At 36.5% G+C, this 27,111-nt stretch overlaps 1 protein-coding gene across 3 annotated transcripts in view; it reads right to left on the reverse strand.

Annotated features, from left to right (window-relative positions):
* Positions 1 to 27,111, reverse strand: part of LOC150110057 (CXXC-type zinc finger protein 1-like) — a 298,921-nt gene that overhangs the window by 67,704 nt on the left and 204,106 nt on the right. For all 3 annotated transcript variants that reach the window (XM_090390972.1, XM_090390959.1, XM_090390969.1), the window contains exons 11-12: positions 16,743 to 16,950; positions 11,726 to 11,836 (exon numbers count right to left, since the gene is read on the reverse strand). In XM_090390972.1, coding sequence (XP_090247098.1) covers positions 11,726 to 11,836; positions 16,743 to 16,950 — 319 coding nt within the window. The remainder of the gene's footprint in view (positions 1 to 11,725; positions 11,837 to 16,742; positions 16,951 to 27,111) is intronic.

Here is a 27,111-nt window from a genome sequence, read left to right on the forward strand (position 1 = left end):
AAGTTTAGTTTGTGAATGAATAATGATTGAATTATAATATGTATGTTGATTAATTTTAGAAAATTAACGCTCACTTGTATGTCGATGGGCAAAAATGAGACTGGGATCGGATACGTGTAAGTAATAAGTAAATAAGAACAACGCACGTGTTGCAATCTCGCTCCCGCCGTGCCGACCGAGGAGGAACCACCAACATCCGTTTATTAGTAAACACTTCATTTTGGCCTACTTGATCGGCCTCAGTAACTATTTTCATGACCTTGCTCCGTCTTACAGGTCCTATTCATGTCACTCCTCCCATGATTCACTCTTAATTGCGTTGTCATTCAGGATGGAGGTAATCCAAGTTAACCGAGTTAAATATTACCCGTACAATGATGTCTTATATTTTTCTATCAACCCCCAATCAACCCTTGGAGGTCGATATCGACCACTTTGGCGACTACTGCTTTAGAGAAAGCAACTGACACAATGAAAAAAGAAAAGTTGGTCCTTGTTGGAGAACTAAATAGCAGAGAAAAAAATGATTGTCAGACATACAAAAAATATTTTGGGAAAATTTGGAGAAAAGAGCAAAGCTAATAATAATGTCAAATACCTGTTGGATTTTTGCTCAGAACATGGACTGGTTATTACTAACACCATGTTCCAACATAAAAATGTGCATGAATTCAGATGAGAGAAGAGATAAGGAATAAGAAAAGTCTCATTGACTATGTTATTGTTGATAGTGATTTCTCACTGGTGCAGGACACCAGAGTGTACAGAGGATTTGAAACTGGAAATGATCATCATTTAGTCTTGAGCAAGATAAAATTGAATTTCATATTGAAAAGAAAAACATGTAGAAAGTTTTAAAGCAATTAAATGTTGAACAGCTTTCAGATGTGAATTGTAGACACAAACATTATTCAAGAAAAAATGAAAAGAGTTCGAGAACAGGAACCAAACCTTGGAGATTCAGTGGCAAGCCCTAAGAAATTCAGTCAGAGAAGCATGTGGTGAGATGTCTGCAAGGATAGAAAATTCAGAACTTCATGGTGGACACAGGAAGTTAAAGAGGCAATGAAGGAAAAGAAGAAAGTAGGAAAAAGTTCCTGGCAAATAAGCCAGCTTTCGCTCTTAGAGAATACAGAGACAAATGTAAGAAAGTTAAATACTGTGTAAAACTAGCTAAACAAAAGTCATTGAAAGACTGGTAAAAACATAGAAAATAGATATCAAGAAGGTGGCAAAATATTCTGGAGGTTATTTAAGAAGCTCAGAAATGGAGGAAAGAGTGCTGTAAAATAATTAGAGATGATTATGGAAGGACAGCTGGAGTAGATGATAATCAAACAGAAATGCTCAAGTATGGAGGTATAAAAGTCTTACAGTGGCTGCACTGAATAGTTCACAAGGTCTGGACAGAGAGACAAATTCCAGATGATTGGAGTAGTGCTATCATAGCATCCACATATAATATGTGAAATAAAATTGAATGTGCGAATTACAGAGGTATTTCCCTACTGGGTGTTCCTGGTAAGATTTACGCAAGTAAACGGTTGAGGAGGATTGTGGGAGGGAAGTTTGGTGCAAAACAAGCTGGATTCAGGCCAAATAGAGGCTGTCAGGATCAGATTTTCACTTGACGACAAATTGTTGAGAAATCATGAGAATATAATGTTTATATAATTAATATAATATAATTAAGATTTAATTCTTTTTAAATATTTTGAAAAATTCTTATAAGAATTTTTTCAACATGCAATTTTAACCCAGCACTGTGGTCAGACAGATTCTCTTTAAGTTTTTGTAGATCTGGAAAAGGCATATGACAAGGTGCCAAGAGAAAAGCTATTCAAAATACTGCAGTTATATGGTGTCAATATTTCAAGCAATACTTTGTCTTTATTTGAGTTGAATTCAGAAATTAGAATTGAAGGAAGTACAGGAAGATAGTTTGACGTTTTTTTTTAATATTTTGAAAAATTCTTATAAGAATTTTTTGTCCACATGCAATTTTAACCCAGCACTGTGCTTCTGACTTAATGTCCAATCCTCACCTTCTCGTGGTGCACCCTGTAGGGTATCTACTAGAATACCGAACGAACGAGGATGGGCTGGCAATTTGGGATTTAGCCGACCAAATTGTATTGTTATTGGTTAAACCAAAATAAAAAAAATGAAAAAAAAAAAAAAAAATGATGGTACAAAACGACAGAATTTCATGCCGGCTGGGGCATCGCCTGGTTAAACAAGGCCCCCATTGTTTTCGTCAGGGAACCAGGGCGAACAGCGAAAAGTCAGCTACTGGAACAAATCTGAAAACACACCCCAACTCAACATCACCAGAGTTAAAGATCGGTATTATCAACATAAGAAGCCTGAATGGCAAAGAAATGGAGCTAGCTGAGGAATTAGATAAGTACCAGATCGACATAATAGGGGTGACTGAAACAAAAAACACCAAAACTGGTGAGATCTTTCTGAGCAATAAATACAAAATGTTATATTCAGGCAATGACAATCAAGGAAAAGAAGGAGTAGCCATAGTATTCAACACAAAATACGAGGCTAATCTTCTTGAATGGCAGTCAGTCTCAAGTAGAGTAATGTGGGCAAATATGAGAATGGGGAACTGGACAATGAGACTTATTCGTGCCTATGGTGCTACCAGTAGGTTCTACTAAGGTAGAAGTGGAGGAATTTTTTAGAAAAAGCAACTGACACAATGAAAAAGGAAAAGTTGGTCCTTGTTGGGGATCTAAATAATAGAGTAGGAAATGATTGTGAGACATACAAAAATATTTTGGGAAAATTTGGAGAAAAGAGCAAAGCTAATAATAATGGTAAATATCTGTTGGATTTCTGCTCAGGACATGGACTGGTCATTACTAACACCATGTTCCAACATAGAAATGTGCACAAATTCACATGGAGAGAAGAAGCAAGGCATAAGAAAAGTCTCATTGACTATGTTATTGTTGATAGTGATGTTTTCTCCCTGGTGCAGGACACCAGAGTGTACAGAGGATTTGAAATTGGAAGTGATCACTATTTGGTCTTGAGCAGGATAAAATTGAATTTCATATTGAAAAGAATAACATGTAAGAAAGTTTTAAAGCAAATAAAAGTTGAGCAGCTCTCAGATGTGAACTGTAGACTAAAATACACAAAGATTATTAAAGAAAAAAATGAAAGAGTTTGAGAACAGGAATCAAGCCTTGGAGATTCAGTGGCAAGCCTTGAAAAAAGCCCTGATTGATTCAGCTGGAGAGGCATGTGGTGAAGTTGTCTGCAAGGATAGAAAAATTAGAACTCCATGGTGGACACAGGAAGTTAAAGAGGCAGTAAAGGAAAAGAAGAAAGCATATCAAAAGTTCCTGGCAAATAAGTCAGCTTGTGCTCTTAGAGAATACAGAGACAAATGCAAGAATGCTAAACACACTGTAAAACTAGCTAAAAAAGTCATGGGAAAACTTTGGCAAGAATATAGAAAATAAATATCAAGAAGGTAGCCAAATATTCTGGAGGTTGTTGATGAAGCTTAGGAATGGAGGAAAGAGTGCTGTAAAAGGAGTTAGAGATGATAAAGGTGACATGAAAACAGGAGAAAAAGATATCCTTGAAGTATGGAGTAATTACTTTGAAAAACTGCTAAATGAAACAAGCAGTGATGACAGCACAGTGGTAAAAAACACTGACCAGGCATGCAGTCAGGAATACATATCCTTACTTCAAGTAGAAAAAGTCATCAAAGGCTTGAAATGTGGAAAGGCAGCAGGAATAGATGATATTCGACCAGAAATGCTGAAGTATGGTGGTATAAGTCTTACAGTGGCTGCACTGCATAGTTCAGAAAGCCTGGACAGAGGGACGAATTTCCGATGATTGGAGTAGAATTGTGAAAGAAAAGCTTGGTGAAGAACAAGCTGGATTCAGGCCAAATAGAGGCTGTCAGGAGATCAGATCTTCACTTTATGACAAATAGTTGAGAAAGCATGGGAATATAACTAAGATCTGTATTTAAGTTTTGTTGATTTGGAAAAGGCATATGACAAGGTGCTGAGAGAGAGAAGCTATTCAACACATTACAGTTATATGGTGTCAATGGGGCATTATATATCAAGCAATACTTAGTCTTTGTTTGAGTTGTAAGTCAGCAATTAGAATTGAAGGAAGTACAGGATGATGGTTTAATGTTAAATCTGGTGTGAGACAAAGATGTACATTATCCCCTCTGTTATTCATTATCTACAGGGTGTTCGGGATAAATTTGACAGTTTCGTAAGGAAAAAGAAAATCTTCTTTGTATCTATTAAATTTAATGAATTGACAAAAAAACATTACAGGCAGAGTTAATTACAATACTATCAACAAGATTTACTCAAAATAACCACCATTAGCATTGATCACAGCTTCAATTCTGCTTCGGAACCTCGAACAAGCTGATGCTACAGTCTCCCTGGGAAGGGCCGCAAAAACTGTTTTAATTTTATCCATTAACTGGGCTTTTGTATTACTGGAAGTGCGATTGGTGTCTTTTTCAACTGCGCCCCATACAAAATAATCCATGGGGTTAAGGTCTGGGGAGTTTGGAGGCCAAACATTTGGACTGGTGAAGTCGTAGAAATTTTCAGACAACCATTTTTGACTTTTCCCAGAGGTGTGGCAAGGGGCCGAATCCTGCTGCCATACATACGGCCTACCATTGGCTACCCTTGTTATCCAGGGCTTGACTACAGTGTTTAGCAACTCCACGTAGCCATCTGAAGTCAACCTGAGGACCTCTTGGAAAAAATGCGGAGGCATCACATTGCCTTCAGAGGATACACATCCGAAAACCATCACAGTTTGGGGAAATTTAGTCTGCATTACACGAGGAATGTCCTTTGTACTGTATGCAAGCCATCTGTTATTCTGCGTGTTGTGTTTTTGATCCTGGCAAAAGTTTTTCTCATCGGAAAAGAACCAGATTGTTTGTGGTTCCGCAGGATGTTTCACTCTGCTTAGAAGTTTCTTCGCGTTTATCAAACGTTTTTCACGGGCCTTTTCTGTAAGCAGCTGACCTTTGCGGCGCTTGTATGAGTAGTAGCGGAGGTCTTCATTGAGTGCAAGCTTCATAGTAGAGGCTGCAACATTCATTTCACGTGACAAAGCCCGAATTCCAATGCCAGGGTTCTTCAACACCTGTTCCTGCAGATTTGCGAGGAATTCTGCTGTACGAACGCAATCAGATCGTCTGCTAGGGATCTTTCTTCTTGATACATCCTCGTAGTCACCATTGCAAGTCTCTAGTTCATGCCTGATTGTTTTTACTGTATTCAGGGAGCATTGGGCAGCAGTCGAAATATCCTTATTTTGATGGCCGGCACGAATCATCATGATACAAGTTATTCTCTTCCATGATTCAGGTGGGTTCCAGCTATCCATCCTTTCTGACATCTTGTATATGAATGAAGAAGGGTCCAACCTTTTAAATGAAGAGAAGTGTGTGTTAATACATGTAACTTACGGAAAAATATAATTAATTATAAATATGTCAAATTTATCCCGAACACCCTGTATATGGATCACATTATGAAGGAAAGTGGTATTAAACCTGATATCAAAATTGGAGATGTTAATGTCAGCTCTTTGCTTTATGCGGATGATGTTATATTTCTAAATGAATCCGCTACAAGTCAGCAAGATTCTCTGACTAAATTGATTAACTGTTGTAATAGATATGGTATGAAGGTCAACAATAAAAAGACAAAAACAATGAAAATAGGCAGAATCATTCAAAATGTCAACTGTGTTGTGAATGGAGAACTTGTGGAACAAGTAAAACATTTCAGCTACTTAGGCACGATTTTTAGTGAAGATGGTAAATTAAATATAGAAATAGACAACAGAATCAGCAAAACTGGTATGGTGGGAAGTCAATTGAATAATTTCATATGGAATAAGAGAGAAATTAGTCGGAACACTAAATTAGCTGTATACAAGACAGTGTTCAAACCAGTTTTAACTTATGGATCTGAGAGCTGGGTCTGAAGTAAAACACTTGACCAAAGACTAGAGACCGCAGATATGAGAGTCCCAAGAAAGATTATAGGCGTGAACAGATGGCATCAATGGCAATATCATATTAAAAACGAGGATATTAGGAAAGAACTTGACATTGTCAGCATCCAGGAATGCGTTAGCAGAGCTAATCTCAGGTGGTATGGTCACTTAAATAGAATGGGAGAGGAAAGATTAGCAAAACAAGTGTTCTCTGCCAGGTTGGCAGGAAAATGACCCAGAGGAAGACCAACATATAGGTGGATTGATACGGTACAAAGTGCCTTAGACGATAGAAATATAAGATCTGATAATGTTGGAGTCTTGACAAGTAACAAGAATGATTTGGAGGAAAATTGTAGATAGGAAGTAAGTAATGATGTAATTTTTTTCATGTAGTACTATAATATCCTGTACACCCCTTGAGGGTACATGACAGGAATTTTGATGATGATGATGACTGTGGTCAGACAGATTCTGTTTAAGTTTTTGTAGATCTGGAAAAGGCATATGACAAGGGGCCAAGAGAAAAGCTATTCAAAATACAAAAGAATTGATACGGTACAAAGTGCCTTAGACGATAGAAATATAAGATCTGATAATGTTGGAGTCTTGACAAGTAATAGACTGATTTGGAGGAAAATTGTAGATAGGAAGTTAGTAATGATGTAATTTTTTTTTCATGTAGTACTATCGTATCCTGTACACCCCCTTGAGGGTACATGGCAGGAATTTTGATGACGATGACTGTGTTCAGACAGATTCTGTTTAAGTTTTTGTAGATCTGGAAAAGGCATATGACAAGGGGCCAAGAGAAAAGCTATTCAAAATACTGCAGTTATATGGTGTCAATATATCAAGTAATACTTTGTCTTTATTTGAGTTAGAATTCAGCAATTAGAAATGAAGGAAGTACAGGAAGATAGTTTGACGTTAAATCTGGTGTCAGACAAGAATGTTCAATATCAAAATTGGAAATATTAATCTCAGCTGTTTACTTTATGTGGATGATGTTATACTTCTAAGTAAATCCAGTGTAAGTCTGCAAGATTCCCTGACTAAATTGAATAACTGCTGTAATAGATATGGTAGTCTTTGAGTTCCCAAATCTTGACATTTGCTGTCCTGCCTGTTTGGCCAAAGTAGGACAGTTTACAACTGCAAGGGACCTGGTATACCCCAGGTAGTGGTTGGTTATTGGTGAAGAGGATAAGAGATGCCAATTTTTTATATGGTTTGTAACAAGAAATCAGGTCATATTTTTGTAAGATTTTGGTTAACTTTTCAGAGGTTCCCCAGATATAGGAAAGTTGATGGATTTAGTGCAATCTTTGTTATGAAGGCAGGGAGGGTGAGGGGGTTAACTGGTTTTAATATTTTTGGGGGATTGTAGCCATTGGTTAAGAAAGTGTTAAAGATGTGGTTTAGTTCTGTGATTACGGCATTGTCATCTGAACAGATGAATTTTTCCCTGTTATATAGTGTTTTCATAACTCCATATTGTTGTGAAGGGGGGGGGGGGTTTGCTGGTGAATGTATCTGCCAGTATGGGTGGGTTTTCTGTAAACAGAGAAAACCAAGGATCCATCAGGCTGGCGAGTGATTAGAGTGTCTAGGAAAGGGAGACTGTTGTTTTCCCTCTTTTTCCAAGGTGAACTGGATTCTGGGGTGTTTGTTGTTTAAGTATGTTAAGAAGGAGTGGAGTGTATCTAAGCCATGTGGCCAAATAGCAAACACATCATCAACATAGTGAAGCCAAACAGTGGGTTTTTGTGGGGCTGAATTTAAGGCTTTCTCTTCAAAAGTCTCCATAAAGAAGTTGGTCAGGGGTGGGGAGAGTGGTGAACCCATGGCTGTCCCTTCTATCCGTTTGTAGAATTTTCCTTGCCAAATGAAATAACCTGAGTTCATTGTGAACTGAAATAGGGCTGAGATATCAGGAGGAAATTTGGCTTGGATGAACTCTAAGGTTTCCTTGAGTGGGACATTTGTGAATAGGGAGGAGACGTCAAAACTAACCATTATGTCAGTATGTTGGAGTGAGAGGTTTTCTATACTGGCTATGAAGTGGGCTGAGTTTTTTATGTGTGATGGTGTATTGCCAGTATAGTGTGTGAGCGCATTGGCTAAATGTTTGGCTAATTTGTATGTGGGGGGGGGGGGGGGAATCAATGCCATCCACTATGGGACGTAATGGCACATTTTGTTTATGTATTTTTGGAAGTCCATATATTCGGGGGGGGGGGGGGGGGGATCTAGAGTTAAAAGGTTTTAGTTTGTTGGCAACTTCCACAGGCCCAGAAGTAACCTTCTTAAGGGGACTTTGGTGTGTTCTAATTTGGGAACTGGTGGGATTATACTCAATAGGGAGGTAGGTAGCCCGATCTAACAATAAAGCATTAAGCTTACCTGTGTAGTCGTTTGGTTGGGAATCACAGTGGCATTTCCCTTATCCCCTTTGGTGATTACCATTTCTTTGTTTTTCTTAGAGCTTTATATTCTCCTTTGGATAGGTTGGCTTTTGATGGTCTTGCTTTGGTCAGAACACCAGCTACATCCAGTCTGATATTGTTGCCGATATATTTAGAAGGTTGCGGATACCACGTTCTATCTGAATCATTATTTCTTTGGCCAGTATCTTCTTAGGAGATATGGCTAAATTGTGGCCACGTGCCAGTGCATTGAGTGCCTCAGGCTTCAATGTAACAGAAGAAAGGTTGATTACAGTGTTGAGTGGTTGTTGAGGTTTAAAAGGTAGAGTGCTTTTTCAAGTTTTCAAATTTTTTGATGTGCCGACTTCATATCTTTTCAAATTCTTTTTGCTGCCGAAGTGCACGAGACATCATAGAGAATCGTCCAAAGGTTGTGGTTCAGCCTATTGGAAAGCTCCTCCTCTAGCCATTGGTGTAGCTAGAGCTTTTGCTGCCTGGGGCGGTCTCTGAGTTTGCCACCCCTCTCAATACACACCAAAAATACTACAAAAAGTCAAAATGATGTATAGGGAAATAAATTAAAACACTATATTTATTTTTGAAGTAAAACTTTAATTTCAACATTCTAAAATGTTATTTTCTTGCTTTTCCCTTAGCAAAATTGTCGATGACATTGGTGAAGTCTATTTCATAGTAATGTAGGTAATTCTTAATCAATTTTATTTAGAAAAACTCCTCTCACAACTAGCAACACTTACAGCAATTGTGAGGAAAATTCGCAGTAGCATTACAATATTTGAAAATGAGTTCTCAAGACTGTATTTTAGAATTAACTGCAAAAGTTCAACGTGCTGCCCGGTGCGGACCCCCCCCCCCCCCAGCTACGCCTCTGCTTCTAGCACCCGAATAGCTTTGTTTATGTTGACTAGGAGAACGTGAGTAGTGGTAATTTGTTCTCATAGTAGGCCGAAGCTAGCGTGGTTATAAATGCAGAGAGCCTTCAGTGAAGAGAAACGCTGCTTTAATTTTACACAATTTGGGATTACCTCATTATCCCAGCAGCGTTTTAAGAAGGTCACACGATTTAATTGTCTCGATATCTTCAGCTTTAGTTTGCAGCATTGGCGAGCCTTGCATGCGATAGAATCTCCATGGATGATCGTAATTCTTGTAGATGGACTTATACGTTGGTAACACATGACTATTAAATTATTTAAAAAATACCTCCTATATTTCATGTGGAGGTAGTGCCTGCATCCACTATGACATGTGGACGCAGGCACTACAAAAAGCAAACGAAGCAGAAAAGAGAAAACTAATATTGTTTCTTGAGTCCTAAAGGTGCTCCCTAGCAGGCTATATTGGGTTGTTGGACTGAAGTTCTCAAGATGCAAGCTTCCGAAATTTGGGACAGTCTCATGCACCCAAATTTGTTCAGGTTTGGAAAGTTTTTTTAGAGCTGAGGCTGATTCCATGAACAATCTTTCTTCCAACATATTCTATGGCGGGCATCCAGAGCATGGTCTACAAGCCCAGATTGGCTGTACTGGTGAACGTGCCTGCTATGGGGCACCTTTAGGACTCTAGGAACAACAGCAGTTTTCTCTCTTCTGCTTCATTTGCTTTTTATAGTGCCTCCATGCACATGTCATAGTTGTATGTTCCCATGAAGATGGCAATGTGACATTGCCGAAAAATAGGAGGTATTTATTAAAGCTTCTTTTAATTAATATTCCAGTATACATTGTCAATTCCTTAAATAATTTAATAGTCATACTCTATATACAGTTGCGTGTTCATGGATTAAAACTACTGGGCTGAAATTAAAATTAATTAAATTAAAATATTACAGATAAATTATGATACATAAGAAGAAATATTTACATAATAAAAGAGTTATTTACTGTGGCATGCATGTTATTCTATAGTTCTGGATACCCCCACAAGTTTCAATACCTCAAAAATACCCCAGAAGAGTCACAAGTGTTGTATGGAAGTTAAGTCCAGGTATGAAAAAAAACTGGCTCTGCAAGTCAAAGACAATTCAAAAGAATTCGGTCATTATGCTGCAAGTAAAAGAAAGAATGAATCTGAAAGAATAGCTCTAATGAATGCAGAAGTATACAGGTGACTGATGCAGAAGTGATTGTTCAACTAATGAACAGCCATTTTGCTAAAAGCTATCAACCTTTTTTCCCACTTGGTTAGACTATAAATTATATATTTCATTTAATCCTTTATTTTATGGGATACTAAGGAAAGTAATGAGAACTTAGTCCACCTTTGCCACGAGTTGCCCCAGTCCTGAAGGTACTTCATGTGCAAACTTTGTATGCTTACACTTGGATGAAGGATTAAACTAAATATATAATTTATTAGGGCTAGATTTTCCTCTCCTAGAGTAGTGCATGAATGGAATGATGTTGCATGCAAAAATAAATTCTATATAAAAAAGAAAATTGAATCTTGTGCTTCACAAGAAAAGGGCTGCACTTGGTCATCTCCCTCCCCAAATATTTCTCTTTAACTTGTAATGTAATGTAATACAATTTAAAAAAAAAATTCTTCCAAAACAATTATCAAGCATTTGCTGTAATGATCAAGCATTTGCTGTAATTTTGCTTGTTCACATCTTCATATAAAACATTGTGTGTGTGTGTGTGTGTGGAAGTTTCCAGTCTCACACTCAGTGTGTGTGTGTGAACATGTGCATGTGTTACTGTAATATTTCTCATGTTAATGTTGCTCTTTTTCTTGTCTAGACATAACCTGTAAAATTGCAAGTACTGAATTAATTTACTTAAATCTGCATAGTTACAAAAATCCATCATCATTTGCCTGAATACAAGTGACTGTATTGTCTAAACAAATATACCTGTGCAACTTGCTTACCTTCACTCACATGGTGCAGGTTAAAAGTAACTAATTAGAATGTATTAAGTTGGAATGGATTAGAATAATACTGGAATGGAGATATTGGAGAAATTATTAAATACACTGGTTCAAGACTTACTGACTGTAAATTAAAAATTCTGAAAGCAAAATTTTTGCACACACAGTTATTATGCATGCGTGCGTGCGCGCATGGCCTTGCTTTTTAATCAATGTGTATGTACACACATGCAGTTTAGAGGGAACATTGGTAATGATATTTAGCAATTTCTGATAATCCCCCCCCCCCTGCTGTAAAAGAAAAAATGGTCATGGAAAAGACAACAAGATCAAATTAATCACGATTCTGTTTGTAGTGAATTTCAACTTACTTTATTGAAACATTTTTCCATGTGCTTCAAAGCTGTTCTTGCTCCAATCTCGTGACCACAGGTAACACAGTATGTACTCAGCTCTCCTTCTTCAGTTTCACCATCTGTGTTCTAACAAAGTAAACCATAAAGTTAACATACTTAAAGTCAGAGGGTAAAACCCTGTAGATAATAATCATTATGAGCAAAAAGTTACATTAATATAATTTAAAACAATTTAAAATTTAAATGAACAAAATTTTATCAAGCTTGCATGTTAAAAATGAAAATGACATCTTCATTTGTAATATGATCATGTCATTGATGCCTATCTGCTCACTCCATTAATTTTTCTCAAATTTTATCCATTCTTTGGTCTTGATTTCTATTCTAGTTCTCCAATCTATAACCTAAACTTAGTTTAAATACTATCAATTATATTGCAAGTTTAGTATTTTGGTTAATTTCTCTTTTACTCCATATAAATTTATTCAACTGGCTTCCAATAAAACCTATTCTATTATCCATTTCCAAATTTAATTTGTCATCTTGACAGAAAATTGTTCTCACACAGCTCAAATATTTTGTTTTATAGGTTCTACATTGAGAATGGCATTAATGATTTCCATGTTCTAGCTTATTTTCATAGTCGTCTTTTTACTGTTCATTTTTATTCCAAATTAGTCAGCTTTCTTTTAACACCTTATATGCCTTTTCCAGATCAACAAAGCTTAAATACAGATTCTTGTTATATTACCATTATTTGTCAAATATGTCTTATAGTAAAAAATTTGTTCTTGTCAACCTCTATTTGGCCTGAATCCAACTTTTTATTCAAGTTTCTCATAACCTTCTCAATTATGCTTGCATAAATTACCTGGGAATGTCATTAGGGAAATTACTCCGAGTTCTCACGTTTAGCTTTATTTTCCTTTTTATATAAGTACCAGGCCAATCATCTGGAATTCGAAATCACCTGAATTGTGTACTCTAGTTACTGTAAAATTTATCACCCTCTATATTTGAGCCATTTCTGATCAAATATTACTTGCTCCAGTTGTACTGCCACATGTCAGGTTTATTATTACTATTATGGAATAAGTAATAAGAGAAGATGGAATAAATATAGAACTTATGAAATATGAAGACATCCCCCCCCCCAAACTTCATCAAACGACTTTCAAAATTATTTAACAATATCTAGAAGCAAGGAAAAATCCCAGAAAGTTGGAATAAGGCAATGATTAGTGCAACTGTGAAAACTACAGAGGAATAAGTCTCCTAAATACTGGTTGCTTATTAAATAACTTAAGGAATTTACAGCGTACAAAGGATATAATTTAAATTAAACTTTAATCTATATTTCCAATATTTCAGCAACGTCACATTGCCATCTTCGCAGGAACTTAAAATAAAGACACGTGCACACAGGCACTACACACAGTAAATGAGGACAAAGGAGGAAGCTATTGTTTCTCCTAAAAGTCCTGATGGTGCCCCCCCCGGCAGGCTATATAGGTATTCTTGGCCGTTGGGATGAAGGTCTGATGTAAGTCTTCCAAATTTGGGGCAGTCTCATGCAACCAAATTTGTTGAGGTTTGGCATGTTGCTTAGGGCTGAGACTGATTCCATGAATAGCCTTTCATGTTTAAATTTACTACGGTGTATTACCATGGCTTTCTTCCAGCGTATTCTGTGGCGTGTATCCAGAGCATGCTCTGCAAGACCAGAATGGCTGTACTGGAGAAACCGGATGTAGTCCTTGTGTTCTGATATTTGCAGTCTTGAATGTTTGGCCAAAGTAGGACAGCTTACAGCTGCAAGGGACCTGGTATATACCAGGTAGGTCTAGGGGAAGTGGTTGGTCTTTAGTGGAGCAGATAAGGGATGCCAATTTTCTATATGGTCTGTAACACGAGGTCAAGTCATGTTTTTTTTTTTATTTTTTTTTGGGGGGGGGTAGCCATTGGCTGAGAAAGTGTTGAGGATGTGGTTTAGTTCTGTGGTTAGGGCATTGTCATTTGAACAGATAAGTTTAGCCAAGTTGTGTAGTGTCTTAATAGCTCCATATTGTTATGGAGTGTTATTGGTGAATGTATCTGCCTGTATGGGTGGGTTTTCTATAAACTGAGAAAACCAAGGTTCCATCAGGCCAGCAGGTGACTAGGATGTCTAAGAAAGGGAGGCTGTTGTTTTTCTCTTTTTCCAGGGTGAACTTGATTCGAACACAACATCAACGTAGTGAAGCCATATGGTTGGCAGCCATATGTGGGGCAGAATTAAACTCTGCCCCACAAAAAACCAACCATATGGCTTCACTACGTTCATGATGTGTTCGCTATTTGGCCATATAGCTCCGATACACTCCTCTCCTTCCTAACACACTTAAACAACCAACACCCCAGAATCCAGTTCACCTTGGAAAAAGAGGGAAAACAACAGTCTCTCTTTCCTAGATACTAATCACTCACCAGCCTGATGGATCCTTGGTTTTCTCTGTTTACAGAAAACCTACCCATACAGGCAGATACATTCACCAGCACCCCCCCCCCTCCCACACACACAACAATATGGGGTTATAAAAACACTATATAACAGGGAAAAATTAATCTGTTCAGATGACAATGCCGTAACCACAGAACTAAACCACATACTCAACACTTTCTCAGCCAATGGCTACCCTCCAAAAAAATCCAAAAACTTTTGAAACCAGTAAACCACAACCTCCCTTCACAACAAGGATTACTCTAAATCCATCACCATCCCCTACATCCGAGGCACCTCAGAAAATTACCAAAATCCTAAAAAAACATGACTTGACCTCGTGTTACAGACCATATAGAAAATTGGCGTCCCTTATCCGCTCCACTAGAGACCAACCACTTCCCCTAGACCTACCTGGTATATACCAGGTCCCTTGCAGCTATCTTACTTTGGCCAAACAGGCAGGACAGTGAATATCAGAACACAAGGACTACATCTGGTTTCTCCAGTACAGCGACTCTGGTCTTGCAGACCATGCTCTGGATACACGCCACATATGATACTCAGTTAGCATGATTGAGTGAAATGATATTATTTCCCCACTTTAAGCGAGTGATTAATCACAGTTAATGCAATTTTTTTACATTATGAAAAATTTTTGTCGCCAAATCTACAGCGAGTAGAAAAGCTGGAAGTCATTAAGAGACATGGAAGTGGCACTAGTAATACAATGATTGTGCGAGACCTGGGATACAGTGAGTCTACAGTTTGTACTATGCTAAATAAGAGCAAAGAATATAAAGAACAAGGAAAAGTTGTTACTGCTTCTTTTAGCATGCAGATCACTCGAAATAGAAGCCATTTACATACATCAAGGATATAACAGATTGTTACATACATCAAGGATATAACAGTTATGAAGATGAAATCATGGCTAGCTTGGACATAACTTCTCTGTTCACTAATGTACCGACAGATGAAGTCCTAACATTACTCAAGGACAAGTTATCCAAAAAAATGTTAGCCTTGCTTACACATTGCATCAAGTCCGGTTACTTCAGATTTCAAGATACTATATACAAGCAAAATCATGGACTGGGTATGGGTAATCCTTTATCCCCTGTACTCGCAAATATTTACTTAGAGGATTTTGAAACCAAGGCTATCTCTTCCTTTATTTTAACACCTAAAGTTTGGAAACGCTATGTAGACGATGTCTTCATTATTTGGAGCCATGCACATGATTCCCTTATGGTTTTCCTCGAACATCTCAATAGCCGACATCATAGTATGAAGTTTACTGCCGAGCTTGAAACGGATAATTCCCTGCCTTTTCTTGATGTCAAACTGACCTGCTCTTCTGGTAAACTCAAAATATCGATATATAGAAAGCCCACACATACCAACAGATATCTGCATAGTCAGTCCCATCACTTCCCTCCTCATAAGCTTGGAATAATTTCCACCTTGGGACATAGAGCCCGTTCTCTTCTGGATGACCCAAAGGAACTTCTTACAGAAATAAACCATCTCAAAACTTCTTTCAAAGTTAATGGATATTCCAAGAGAATCATTGAAAGATTCCTTCTTAATCCTCTTACACATCGCTCAGAAGAAACAAATAGATTCAAAGGCAATATATCTATTCCTTACATAAGTACAGTCTCACATAAATTAGCAAAAGTTCTAAGAAAATACAATATCAGAACCTTGTTCACTCCACTTCCAAAGATCCATTTCTTAATAAGCCACCCAAAACCTTGTCATCATCATCATCTCAAATACCCTGGTGTATATAAAATATTGCGTGATTGTGATATTCCTTATTTTGGGCAGACAGACAAATCTGTTGAATTGCATATGGAAGAACACATGAGGGACATTACTTACAAGAGACAGCGAGCCAGTGCATTATCAAGTCATATCCTTTTCTCGGCTAATCCTAATGATGAAAGCCAAAGTCACAAAGTCTGCTGGGAAAAATCTACCAACATCTTCTGTTGCAATGATGAACTAGAGAGAAAAATCGTGGAATCTAGGGAAATCATCTTCAGTCCTGTTCATCTAAATAATCACTTGAGCTACAACCTCCCAGATAGTCATTCAGCTGTAATCATGTACTGGCGTTCACGAGATGCTACTAGCACATACTTTCCCAACAATACAACAAACGAAAGAACAGCTTTAAATACAACCACAACTATTTAATGTCAATTATGTATAGAGACTCTCTATGATGTTCATAGTTTATTTAAGCTTCAGTGTTTTAGTGTTTTTTCTTTCTTTTATAATGTCATCTGATGAAGGCTGTTACAAGCCGAAACTAGTCGTGTTTTTATATTAAAACCTTTTTACTTAAATCTTGGTTCTAGTCATTCAATTCTTTTTAAAAAATAATATAGCAAATATAACATGCATTAGTCAGATAAATTACCATCTTGAAAATATATAAGAAATACAAAGTTTAATGTAAAAAATAAAAAAATAAAATAATAATAATAATAATAAAAATTGAAAAAAAAAAAAAAAAGCTATAGATTTCATTATACTAACTTCCTGATCTGGAGCAACAACAGCCTTTTTTGCCCTGTCGATGAGTTCCTCCAGTTGTTGCTGTTTCATGTCTAGCCGAGTAAGCATTTCTTTTGCTTCCATTTGTTCACTTCTGACAGCTTCCAGTGCTATTCTGTTTTTCTCGTCTGCAACACATGAACTGCTCTGCCATTGCTGAATGCGATGTGGAAGTATCTCGTATATACGACTATAGATAAAGCAAAGATAACAAACATATAAACAAAGTAGCAATCTATGCAGTATTTAACAAACAGTATGCATTAACAAAATATTTCTAAGTCATTCCAAACCCTTTCATTCATTTGTGACAGCATGTGCTATTGCATGATTATAAAAGAAATGCTATTAGTTTTAAGAAAATGTTTTCAGACCATATTTTAAAAATGTCAGAATTTTGCAACTTATCATATTATAAGCGAGTCTCCTATTTTCAAAATCCTACCTCAGAACCTGAGTAGATCTTTTAATCAAAACAGTCCAGTAATAGGGCAACTTTCCAAATACTCTACAGCAGTGTGTACTTGTACTTACAAGAAGCAGTAGCCATAATTACCAAATGTTACTGACCCATTAATTTTACATTACCACTGAATAAAATATAATCACTAAAACTTTTAAGTTATAAATAAAAAGGATTTAAATTAAAGATGCCAAGTGTAAACAAACAAAGTTTGTAGATGAAGTATCCTTCACGCGCAAACTTCACGACTGGGATCTTGTATATAGAGGCTAATGACTTCACATCAATTGCCTTTCTTGGCATCTTTAATTTATAGTAAAACCAAGTGAAAAATTTTCAACATCTATCTCCAACCCAGAGTATTTTAGTAATAATGTATGACAACTTTTGGCCTACTTGTGTATGGAAATATGACTTCTGCATTACTTCAAGCTTGGTATCACTTCTGGGGTCTGGCTCTCACTGAATAGCATTATACATGTCCATGAAGATATGTGCATTGCATTATGGGATGCTAAGGCAATTAATGTGAAGTCATCAGCCTCGATATACAAATAGCTCAATCATGAAGCGACTTCACATGCAAACTTTGCTTGCTTACACTTGGATAAAGGATTATATCAAGAATATAATTTCTTGGCATCTTTAATTTATAGTATAACCAAGTGAAAAAACTTGCAACAAAATGGATTTTGTTTTTTTCCAGTGGACACCAAATGTTGACTAAAGTATGTCCATGTTGGTGTATATATACACACTGTGATTATCATCTTTGATTATTTTAATTTTTTATGTGAATCACACCTATAAAAGGTTGAAACCTCTTGTACACTAATGCTATGGATGAAATAAATCCTGAAACTTCTCTAGAGGAGAAACTTTTTCAAGCAACACGTGTCTTTAAGTAGGATGGTGGTCTCTCACTGGATAAAACTTCCTCTTCTACCTAAAGACATTTATAAACATCCACAATCAGATTAAAACTTATAATCTACTGATTAGAGAATGAAAGCGAGTTCTGCTAAACCAGGAGAGCATAAATGGATAATAAATAATGTATTTAGATAAGAGATTTGCATTAAAATATACAGACCAGGTTATTTTACACTGTTGAATATGATTTAACCATAAAATTCTTTGTTAAATAATATACTAATACCATACTTTATGAAATGCATAAAAATTTTTAAAGCAAAACTTGGCAATAATATGTCATGATATCAGGAATGTTATGGGGCCATTTTAAGTTAAGTTGAGTTACCCAATCTCATACACAGGTACGAGAACATTTCCTTCCACAAAATCAGCAAACTCGCTTGCGAACACATGAAAGTAAGAGACAAATACTTGTCTACTAAGTGGCAAGTACTGTGCTGACAGATTTAGTGAGAGATTTAATGGTGTCATGCTGTGTAGTAAAGCAGATTTTTAAAACCTCTATGGAGGTGTCATATAATAATATAACAACAATGCCTGCATGTAAACAAAGACAGGAGACAAACTATTGTGCATACAACTATATTAATATTTGTCCTTGAAGTTAAGTAATAAATACAGTATGTTGTAATAAAAATATCAGTAAATTTAAGCAGAATAATTATTTTGATGCTATCATAACAAATGAACAACAGAAATCACTTTGTCTCTGATTAACAAACAAACCTTATCTAACTTAAAAAATATATTATAAATTGTTTGTGGGGGAGGGAGATGGACACATTAAATGATAATACAAATACAGCAATTCTCACTATAATAGATACCTTAATAACAAGCTCACTATAACAAACTACCCAAAATTCCTGAACAGTCTTATAGGCACAAATCTGCTCTAAAAGAAATTCACTATAACAAACTTGAGCCTCTGTAGCTCAGTCAGTATAGACGAAGCCTTTTGGGTGGAAAGACCTGGGTTCGATTCCCGTTAGTGATGTGAAGAACCTTTATCTGGCCTCTTTCGACAAAAGGTGAGCTAGCCAGTCTCGTATGAGGTAGGGGGGATTTTTTTCACCAGGAAGGTTTTTCATCTTCCAGAACAGGCAAACTGGCTCTGTGAACACACATGGATTACAGTAAGGAATACATCCCAGCCATATGCAAATCCTGATCCTGGATAAAATGGGGAGGGGGAGGGGTTGAGCAGTGATGAACTACCCTATAAAAATCTCATCAGGAAAACTTTGTGGGGCCTACAAAGTCACCTAGGGATCGGGAAACGACTGAAGGGAAAAACCACCATAACAAACTTTCTATTATAACAAACTTTCTATTATAACAAACTATTTCTAGGGACTAACAGGAATAGTTTGTCTATTATAACAAACCATTCCTGTTAGTTCCTAAAAGTTTGCTATAGTAAGAGTTGACTGAAAATAATTTTTTTGTGTTGCAGTGCAGTGTAGAATAACTTCATGTTATTTCAACAAGAAAAACCATGCCTCAAATTTTTAAATATTGCATTCTTATTTTTGATATCAACTTACTCAAAAATCTTCCAATTATTTTGCATTATAAAATAAAACTTATAGAATTTTTAATAATGGAAAGTTTTCTAATGATTTTGCACATTAAGTTATTTTCTATTTATTTACTGATTTGTTGTTCACAATCCACAGAGCTTTCACACTATTTGTATGCACAAACAAATGTGTTACCTGCCTATATTTTGAAGGCTGTTACTAAGTTGCAAATGTTATCATGAGAATTAAACTGAACCAGAATAACAATCTAATATTTTTAGGTTGCAATACCTAGTTACAATAACAGATTATATGACTTATGCTAGATGTGAACAGAAATTAATTATTATTCCATTATCAATAGTTTGTGTACTGCATTTCTATGTGTTACCTTGATAAAGCTATTAGATACTGATAGAATATATTGGAAATCTGATCCATACAAAATTTGCACGAAATAATAATTATTCAAGGTCAATCTAACACTTAAATGAAAAACTAATAGTTCTCATTTTTGAACAATCCAACACATACTAATGAATTTCATTCAAGTAATAACATTTCATACTTAAACAGACTACAGTAAAATTAGTGCATACTGAAGAGCGAGAAAGTGAAAATAGCAAGTATATTACCTTAATATAATAAAAATGAATTAAGAAGAAGGGCTATGATTCTAATGTGTAGGTTTTGTAGAGGAATGATATGAGGTTTTGGATGTGTAGAGTGAGTTTCAGGGAAGATTGGATTTGTATAAGAGGGATGGCCTACAGCTGAATGCATTTGGCATCAGGATGCTTCAAAAATTATTAAATGATATAAGAGCTAACACACAGAGTCAGGGAAACTGAATTCTAATGAATGGAATTGTGAGAATCTGTATATAAGAGCAACAATGTTAGGTAGCTGTGTTAATCATGGGAATGGTTATTATTATTATTATGGAAATAATTATGAAGAGAGAACGATTCTGTTTTTCGACCTATCAAGCATGCGTAATGATGTCTGCATAAGTAAAGGAACTAGTAAGAGCAGACATCTGCAAGTTATCAAACTATGTCATGCATGCAAAAGACAAGTGTATGTAAAAAAGCATACAGGTAATTTATTGTCTGTACACGAATGCTAGGAGTATCAGAAACAAAGAAATAGAGTTTGTTGCCTTCGTTAATATAGTGGGACCTCATGTTGTAGGCATTAATGAGAGTTGGCTATCAGAAGCAGACATACAAACTGGTATTGAACACAAAGAGTACAGTACTTTTAGCAAGGATAAGACAGGATCTGGGGGATGCTTAAGGATCAAAGATGAATTACTGAGAGGAGACCTCCACATAGCCTTTAAAGGAATGTGGAAAACCAACAAGGGATTCTAAACTAATGTCCATTTCTCACCTTCTCATGGTGAACCCTGTTAAGTATCTACCTGGACACTGAATGAACGAAGATGGGCTGACAATTTGGAATTCAGCTGACAAATTGCATTCTTATTGGCTTAAACCGCAAATAAAATGATGGTACAACATGACAAAATTTTATGACAGCTGGGGCATTGCCTGGTTAAACAAGGTCTCTATTGTTTTCAACAGGGCGAACAGCAAAAAGTCAGCTACTGGAACAAATCCTGAAACACATCCCAACTCAACATTGCTGGAGTTAAAGATCAGTACTATCAACAAAAGAAGCCTGAATGGCAAACAAATGGAGCTAGCTGGGAAATTGGATAAGTACCAGATCAACATAATAGTGGTGACTGAAACAAACAAAAAAAAGACAAAAATTGGTGAGATCTTTCTAAGAAATAAATACAAAATGCTATATTCAGGTAATAACAATTAGGGAAAAAGAGTAGCTATAGTATTCAACTGAATATGAGACTAATCTTCTTGAATGGCAAGCAATATTAAGCAGAATGATGTGAGCAAACATCAGAATGGGCAACTGGACAATGACTTATTTGTTCTATGGTCCCACATAAGGTTCTACTAAGGTAAAAGTGGAGTAATTTTTTTTTGAGGCTTTAGAGAAAGCAAATGACACAATGAAAAAAGAAAAGTTGGTCCATGTTGGGGATCTAAATAGCAGAGAAGAAAGTGATTGTCAGACATATAAAAATATTTTGGGAAAATTTGAAAAAAAGAGCAAAGCTAATAATAATGGCAAATACCTGTTGAATTTCTGATCAGAACATAGACTGGTTATTATTAACACAATGTTCCAACATAAAAATGTGCACAAATTCACATCGAGAGAAGAGGCAAGGAATAAGAAAAGTCTCATTGGCTATGTTATTGTTGAAAGTGATGTTTTCTCACTGGTGCAGAACAGTAGGGTGTACAGAGGATTTGAAATTGGAAGTGATCACCATTAGTCTTCAGCAGAATAAAATTGAATTTCATATTGAAAAGAAGAAGAACAGGTAAGAAAGCTAAACACTGTGTAAAACTAACTAAACAAAAGTCAGGGGAAGACTTTGGCTAGAACATAGAAAATAAATATCAAGAAGGTAGCAAAATATTCTGGAGGCTGTTGAAAAAGTTAAGAAAAGGAGGAAAGAATGCAGTAAAAAGAATTAGAGGTGAAAAAATTATATGAAAACTGGAGAAAAAGATATTCCTGATGTATGGAGTAATTACTTCAAAAAATTGCTAAATGAAACAATCAGTGAAAACACTGTGGTAAAAAACACTCAACAAGAATCAGGAATACATATCTATACTTGAAGTAGAAAAAGCTGTCAAAAGACCGAAATGTGGAGAGTCAGCAAGAGTAGATGATATTCGACCAGAAATGCTCAAGTATGGAGGTGTAAAGGTTTTGCAGTGGCTGGAGTACGTAGTTCAGAAGGCCTGGAAAGGGGGACGAATTCCAGATGACTGGAGTAGAGCTCTCATAGTACCCATATACAAAAATGGAAATAAGGTTGAATGTGACAATTACAGAAGAATTTCCCTACTTAATTTTCTTGGAATTATCGTGGAAGGAAAGCTTTGTAAAGAACAAGCTGTATTCAGAACAAATAGAGACTGTCAGGATCAGATTTTCGCTTTATAACAAATAGTTGAGAAATCATAAGAATATAATATAACAAAAATCTGTATTTAAGCTTTGTAGACCTAAAAAAAGGCATATGACAAGGTGCCAAGAGAAAAGCTATTCAAAACAATGCAGTTATAAGGTGTCATTATATCAAGCAATATTTAGTCTTTGAGTTGTAAGTCAGCAGTTAGAATTGAAGGAAGTACAGGAAGATAGTTTGACGTTAAATCTGATGTCAGACAAAAATGTACATTATCCCCTCTGTTAATTCATTATCTATATGGATCACATTTTGAAGGAAAGTGGTATTAAACCTGATATCAAAATTGGAGATGTTAATCTGAGCTCTTAACTTGCAGATGATGTTATACTTTTAAATAACTCCACTAGAAGTCTTCAAGATTCCCTGACTAAATTGAATAACTGTTGTAATAGACATGATATGAAAATCAGCAATAGCAAGACAAAGACAATGAAAATAGGCAGAAACATTGAAAATAATCAAACTCGTAGTGAATGGAGAACCTATAGAACAAGTAAAACATTTCAGCTATTTAGGCATGATTTTTAGTGAGATGGTAAATTAAATATGGAAATAGACAACAGAATCAACAAAGCGAGTATAGTAGAAGTCAACTGAATAAATTTATATGGAATAAGAGAGAAATTAATCTAAACACTAAGCTCTATACATGACATTATTCAAACCAATTTTAACTTATGGATCTGAGAGCTGGGTTAGAAAACAAACACTTGACCAAAGACTAGAGACTGCAGATATGAAAATCCTGAGAAAGATTAGTGGTGTGAACATGGCATCAATGGCAATATCATATTTAAAACGAAGATATTAGGAAAGAACTTGACATTGTCAGCATCCAGGAATGTGTTAGCAGAGCTAATTTTGGTTATGAGGATCGGCTGAGGGAATGTGGACTGCAGAGTTTGGTGGATAGAAGAAGAAGAGGTGATATGATTGAGACTTTTAAACTATTGACTGGGGAGTTCTTTCGCTTGGTTGAACAGCGGGAAGGAGTGATGACAAGAGGCCATCCCTGGAAGTTACGAAAGGAAACTGTGAGCAAGAGGGTAAGGAGTGGTTTCTTTGTGTGGAGGGTGGTTGAACCGTGGAATGCATTGCCTGATGGAGTGGTGAGAGTGAGAACGGTCAATGAGTTTAAGGAGTGGTGTGATAGACTTTGTGTTTCTTGGGGGGGGGGGACCTCCCCTCGATGACTCTTGACAGACTTTATGTTCTTAGGAAGGACCTCCCACGATGAGTCTTTTGACTCCATGGAGGCCTGAATAATAATAATCTCAGATGGTATAGTCACTTAAACAGAATGGGAGAGGAATGATTAGCAAAACAAGTGTTCTCTGCCAGGTTGGCAGGAAAATGACCCAGAGGAAGACCAAGATATAGGTAGATTGATACAGTAGAAATTGCCTTTTCAAAAAACTTTTCATGTGACAGTGAGTTTGAAATCATCTGGTGTGGGGTGGAATCTAACAAGATTAAATATACATTGGGGGTGTTGTTACAGACCTGGTGGATTAGTTGCTAGTGATGAAGAAATGTATCAACAAATAAATACAATGGGTGTGAAAAGAATAATCATGATTGGGGACTTTAATTATCCGAATATTGTTTAGGTAGCTATGAAGTCACACGGGAAAAATAAAACTGAATTTATTCAGCTGTTGTGAGACAACTTCTTCAAGCAGCATGTGATAGAAGGAATTCGAGGTCAAAGAGTGTGAGAACTAATTATAGTGCCCCGGGGGGGGGGGGGTTCAGTTAAAGACTTAACTATTCAGCAAGTGTTGTATGGATAGCTAAGTCTGAGTATGAAAAGAAACTGGCTCTGCAAGTTAAAGACAATTGAAAAGAATTCTGTCATTATGCTGCAAGTAAAAGAAAGAATGAATTTGAAAGAATAGCTCTAATGAATGCAGAAGTATGCAGGTGACTGATGCAGATGTGATTGTTCAACTAATGAGCAGCCATTTTGCTAAAAGCTATCAATGTGGTATATGCAACATTGAACTCACTGCTACCTCTTCACCATATTAGGAAACTCATATAGAATGAGGAAGAAGTACTAAAGCTGTTGCACAAACTGATTAAGAATTCAGCAATAGAAAATGATTAGATATCAGCACAGATGCTGAAAGAGTGTTCAGCTGAACTGGCTATTTCCTTGACCAGGTTCAGGTTTTAACTGAAAAATTTGAGTCTCAGAACAGAACAGGGAAGATTCCACAGGAGTGGAAAGAATGTATTGTAATTCTATTGAACAAGGGTGGTGCAAAGACTGATGCATCCAACTATCCACCAATCAGTATCTCAGGAGTGATTGTGGAGATTTTGGAAAGATTGGTGAGCAGATACACTAACCACTTGGCTAAGCAGGCCAGCTAGACAAGGGGAATGGATACACCATGATACTTTTGTATTTCGCTAAGGCTTTTGACAGAATATAGCATGGAGTACAGTTGCATAAATTGGAGAATATGGAATTGGGTTATAAAGTATTGTCATGGATAAGAGGATGAGGAGAAAGTACTAGAACTGTTGCATAAACTAAATAAGAATTATGCAATAGGAACTGATGAGATATTAGCACAGATGCTAAAAGAGTGTACAACTGAACTGGCTATTCCCTTGACAACGCTATAAAATTTTAGTCTCAGAACAGGGAGGATTCCACAGGAGTGGAAAGAATGTATGGTAATTCCATTGCAGAAGGCTCATGCAAAGACTGATGTATCCAATTATCGAGTAATCAGTATCTCAGGAGTGGTGAAAATTTTGAAAAAGGTTGGTTAGGGCTCGCATTCAGAAATAGGTTGACAGAGAATCTGTACTTTGCAATGAACAGCATGGGTTTACTAGAGAAGGTCATATTTTAGCAACTTGCTCACATTCTATAATAAAGTTACTGCTGAGTTAGACAAGGGAATTTTTTTTATTTTGATTTTTATGGCACAAAGACATCAAAGGTCATACTTCGCCATGACACAGGTCACAGCAGTGCATATGTTAAATGATTAGTAGGACAATCACAAACATCCATGCCCTTCACAGGATTCAAACCCACAGCCTCTTGGCTAGAGGGCAGATATGCTTTCCAGCCAACCACTCAGCCAACAAGGCTTGTAAGACCAAGAGGAATGGACACACCATGATACTTTTGGATTTTGCTAAGGCTTTTGACAGAATACAACACGGAATATGTTGCATAAATTGGAGAATATAGGTTTGGATTATAAACTATTGGCATGGATAAGAGGATAGCTAACTGCCAGATATCAAAAAGTGGTATATGGGGGGGGGGGTGAATCTGCACAATCAAGGTATCCAGTGGTGTGCCTCAAGGATCAGTCCTTGGTCCACTGTTATTCAATCTGTACATTAATCACACTGGAAGGATTTGACATGTTAAATAGAGATGTTTGCTGAAGATGCACAGATAGGTAGGGTAATCAGTAATACTGATGATATGCAATACTTACCAAATTATTTGAATTGGCTAGAATTGTGGGCATGTGAAAATGGCTGTCATTTCAATGTTAATAAATATAAAGTCATGCACTTTGTTGTGATTAGATATCCAATGTCATATTATATTGGTAGGATCATTCTTGAAGAAATTGATGAGGCTAGAAGTTGCAGTTCAAGAGGTCATATAGCAAAAACTGGAAATACAACTCGGAGAATAATGGCAATGCAGAAATAAACTTTGACATGTTGAGATAAGGTAGTAATTTTGACTCTTTACAAGACCTTGATAAGACCTCACTTGGACTACTGCGTGCATATCTGGTCTCCTGGTTTCTGTGGTGATTCTGATACAGTGAAGAGTGCAAAAGAGGGTGTCAAAAATGATACCAGGATTGTGGAATACATTATGAAGATGGATTGAGAATTTGTAGGCTGCAGATACTAGCAAACAGGAAAAACAGGGATGTTATGATTAAGACTTAAATACTACTGAAAGGGTTATAGAATTTCAGCAGATGGAATTTTTTATTTTTCATGGAGGGTAGGGAAAGGATGCGAGGGCATCTATGTTAGATGAGAATGAATGCTGTCAAGAAGGGACTTAGGGCTAGAATTTTCTCTCATAGAGTAGTGCATAATTGGAATGGATTGCTATTGGTTGTTGTGTGTGCAAGCAGCGTGAATGAATTCAAGAACAGGCATGACAGTTGGTGCGAATAGTATGGCTTCCCTCAATGAGTTTCTGTCTTCCTGGAGGTCTCTCTTAATAATAATAATAATAAGAAGAAAAAGCCATTTTTATGAGTGATTTTTGTATGCAGTCAATGTAATGATGTATTTGGTTGTGAGATGTATTCTACAGTGAAGCTATTACAAGAGTAACTA

The sequence above is a fragment of the Typopeltis vanoorti genome, chromosome 1 (assembly GCF_054136105.1).
Source record: "Typopeltis vanoorti isolate ZY-2024b chromosome 1, IOZ_Tvanoo_1.0, whole genome shotgun sequence".
NCBI lineage: Eukaryota > Metazoa > Arthropoda > Arachnida > Uropygi > Thelyphonidae > Typopeltis > Typopeltis vanoorti.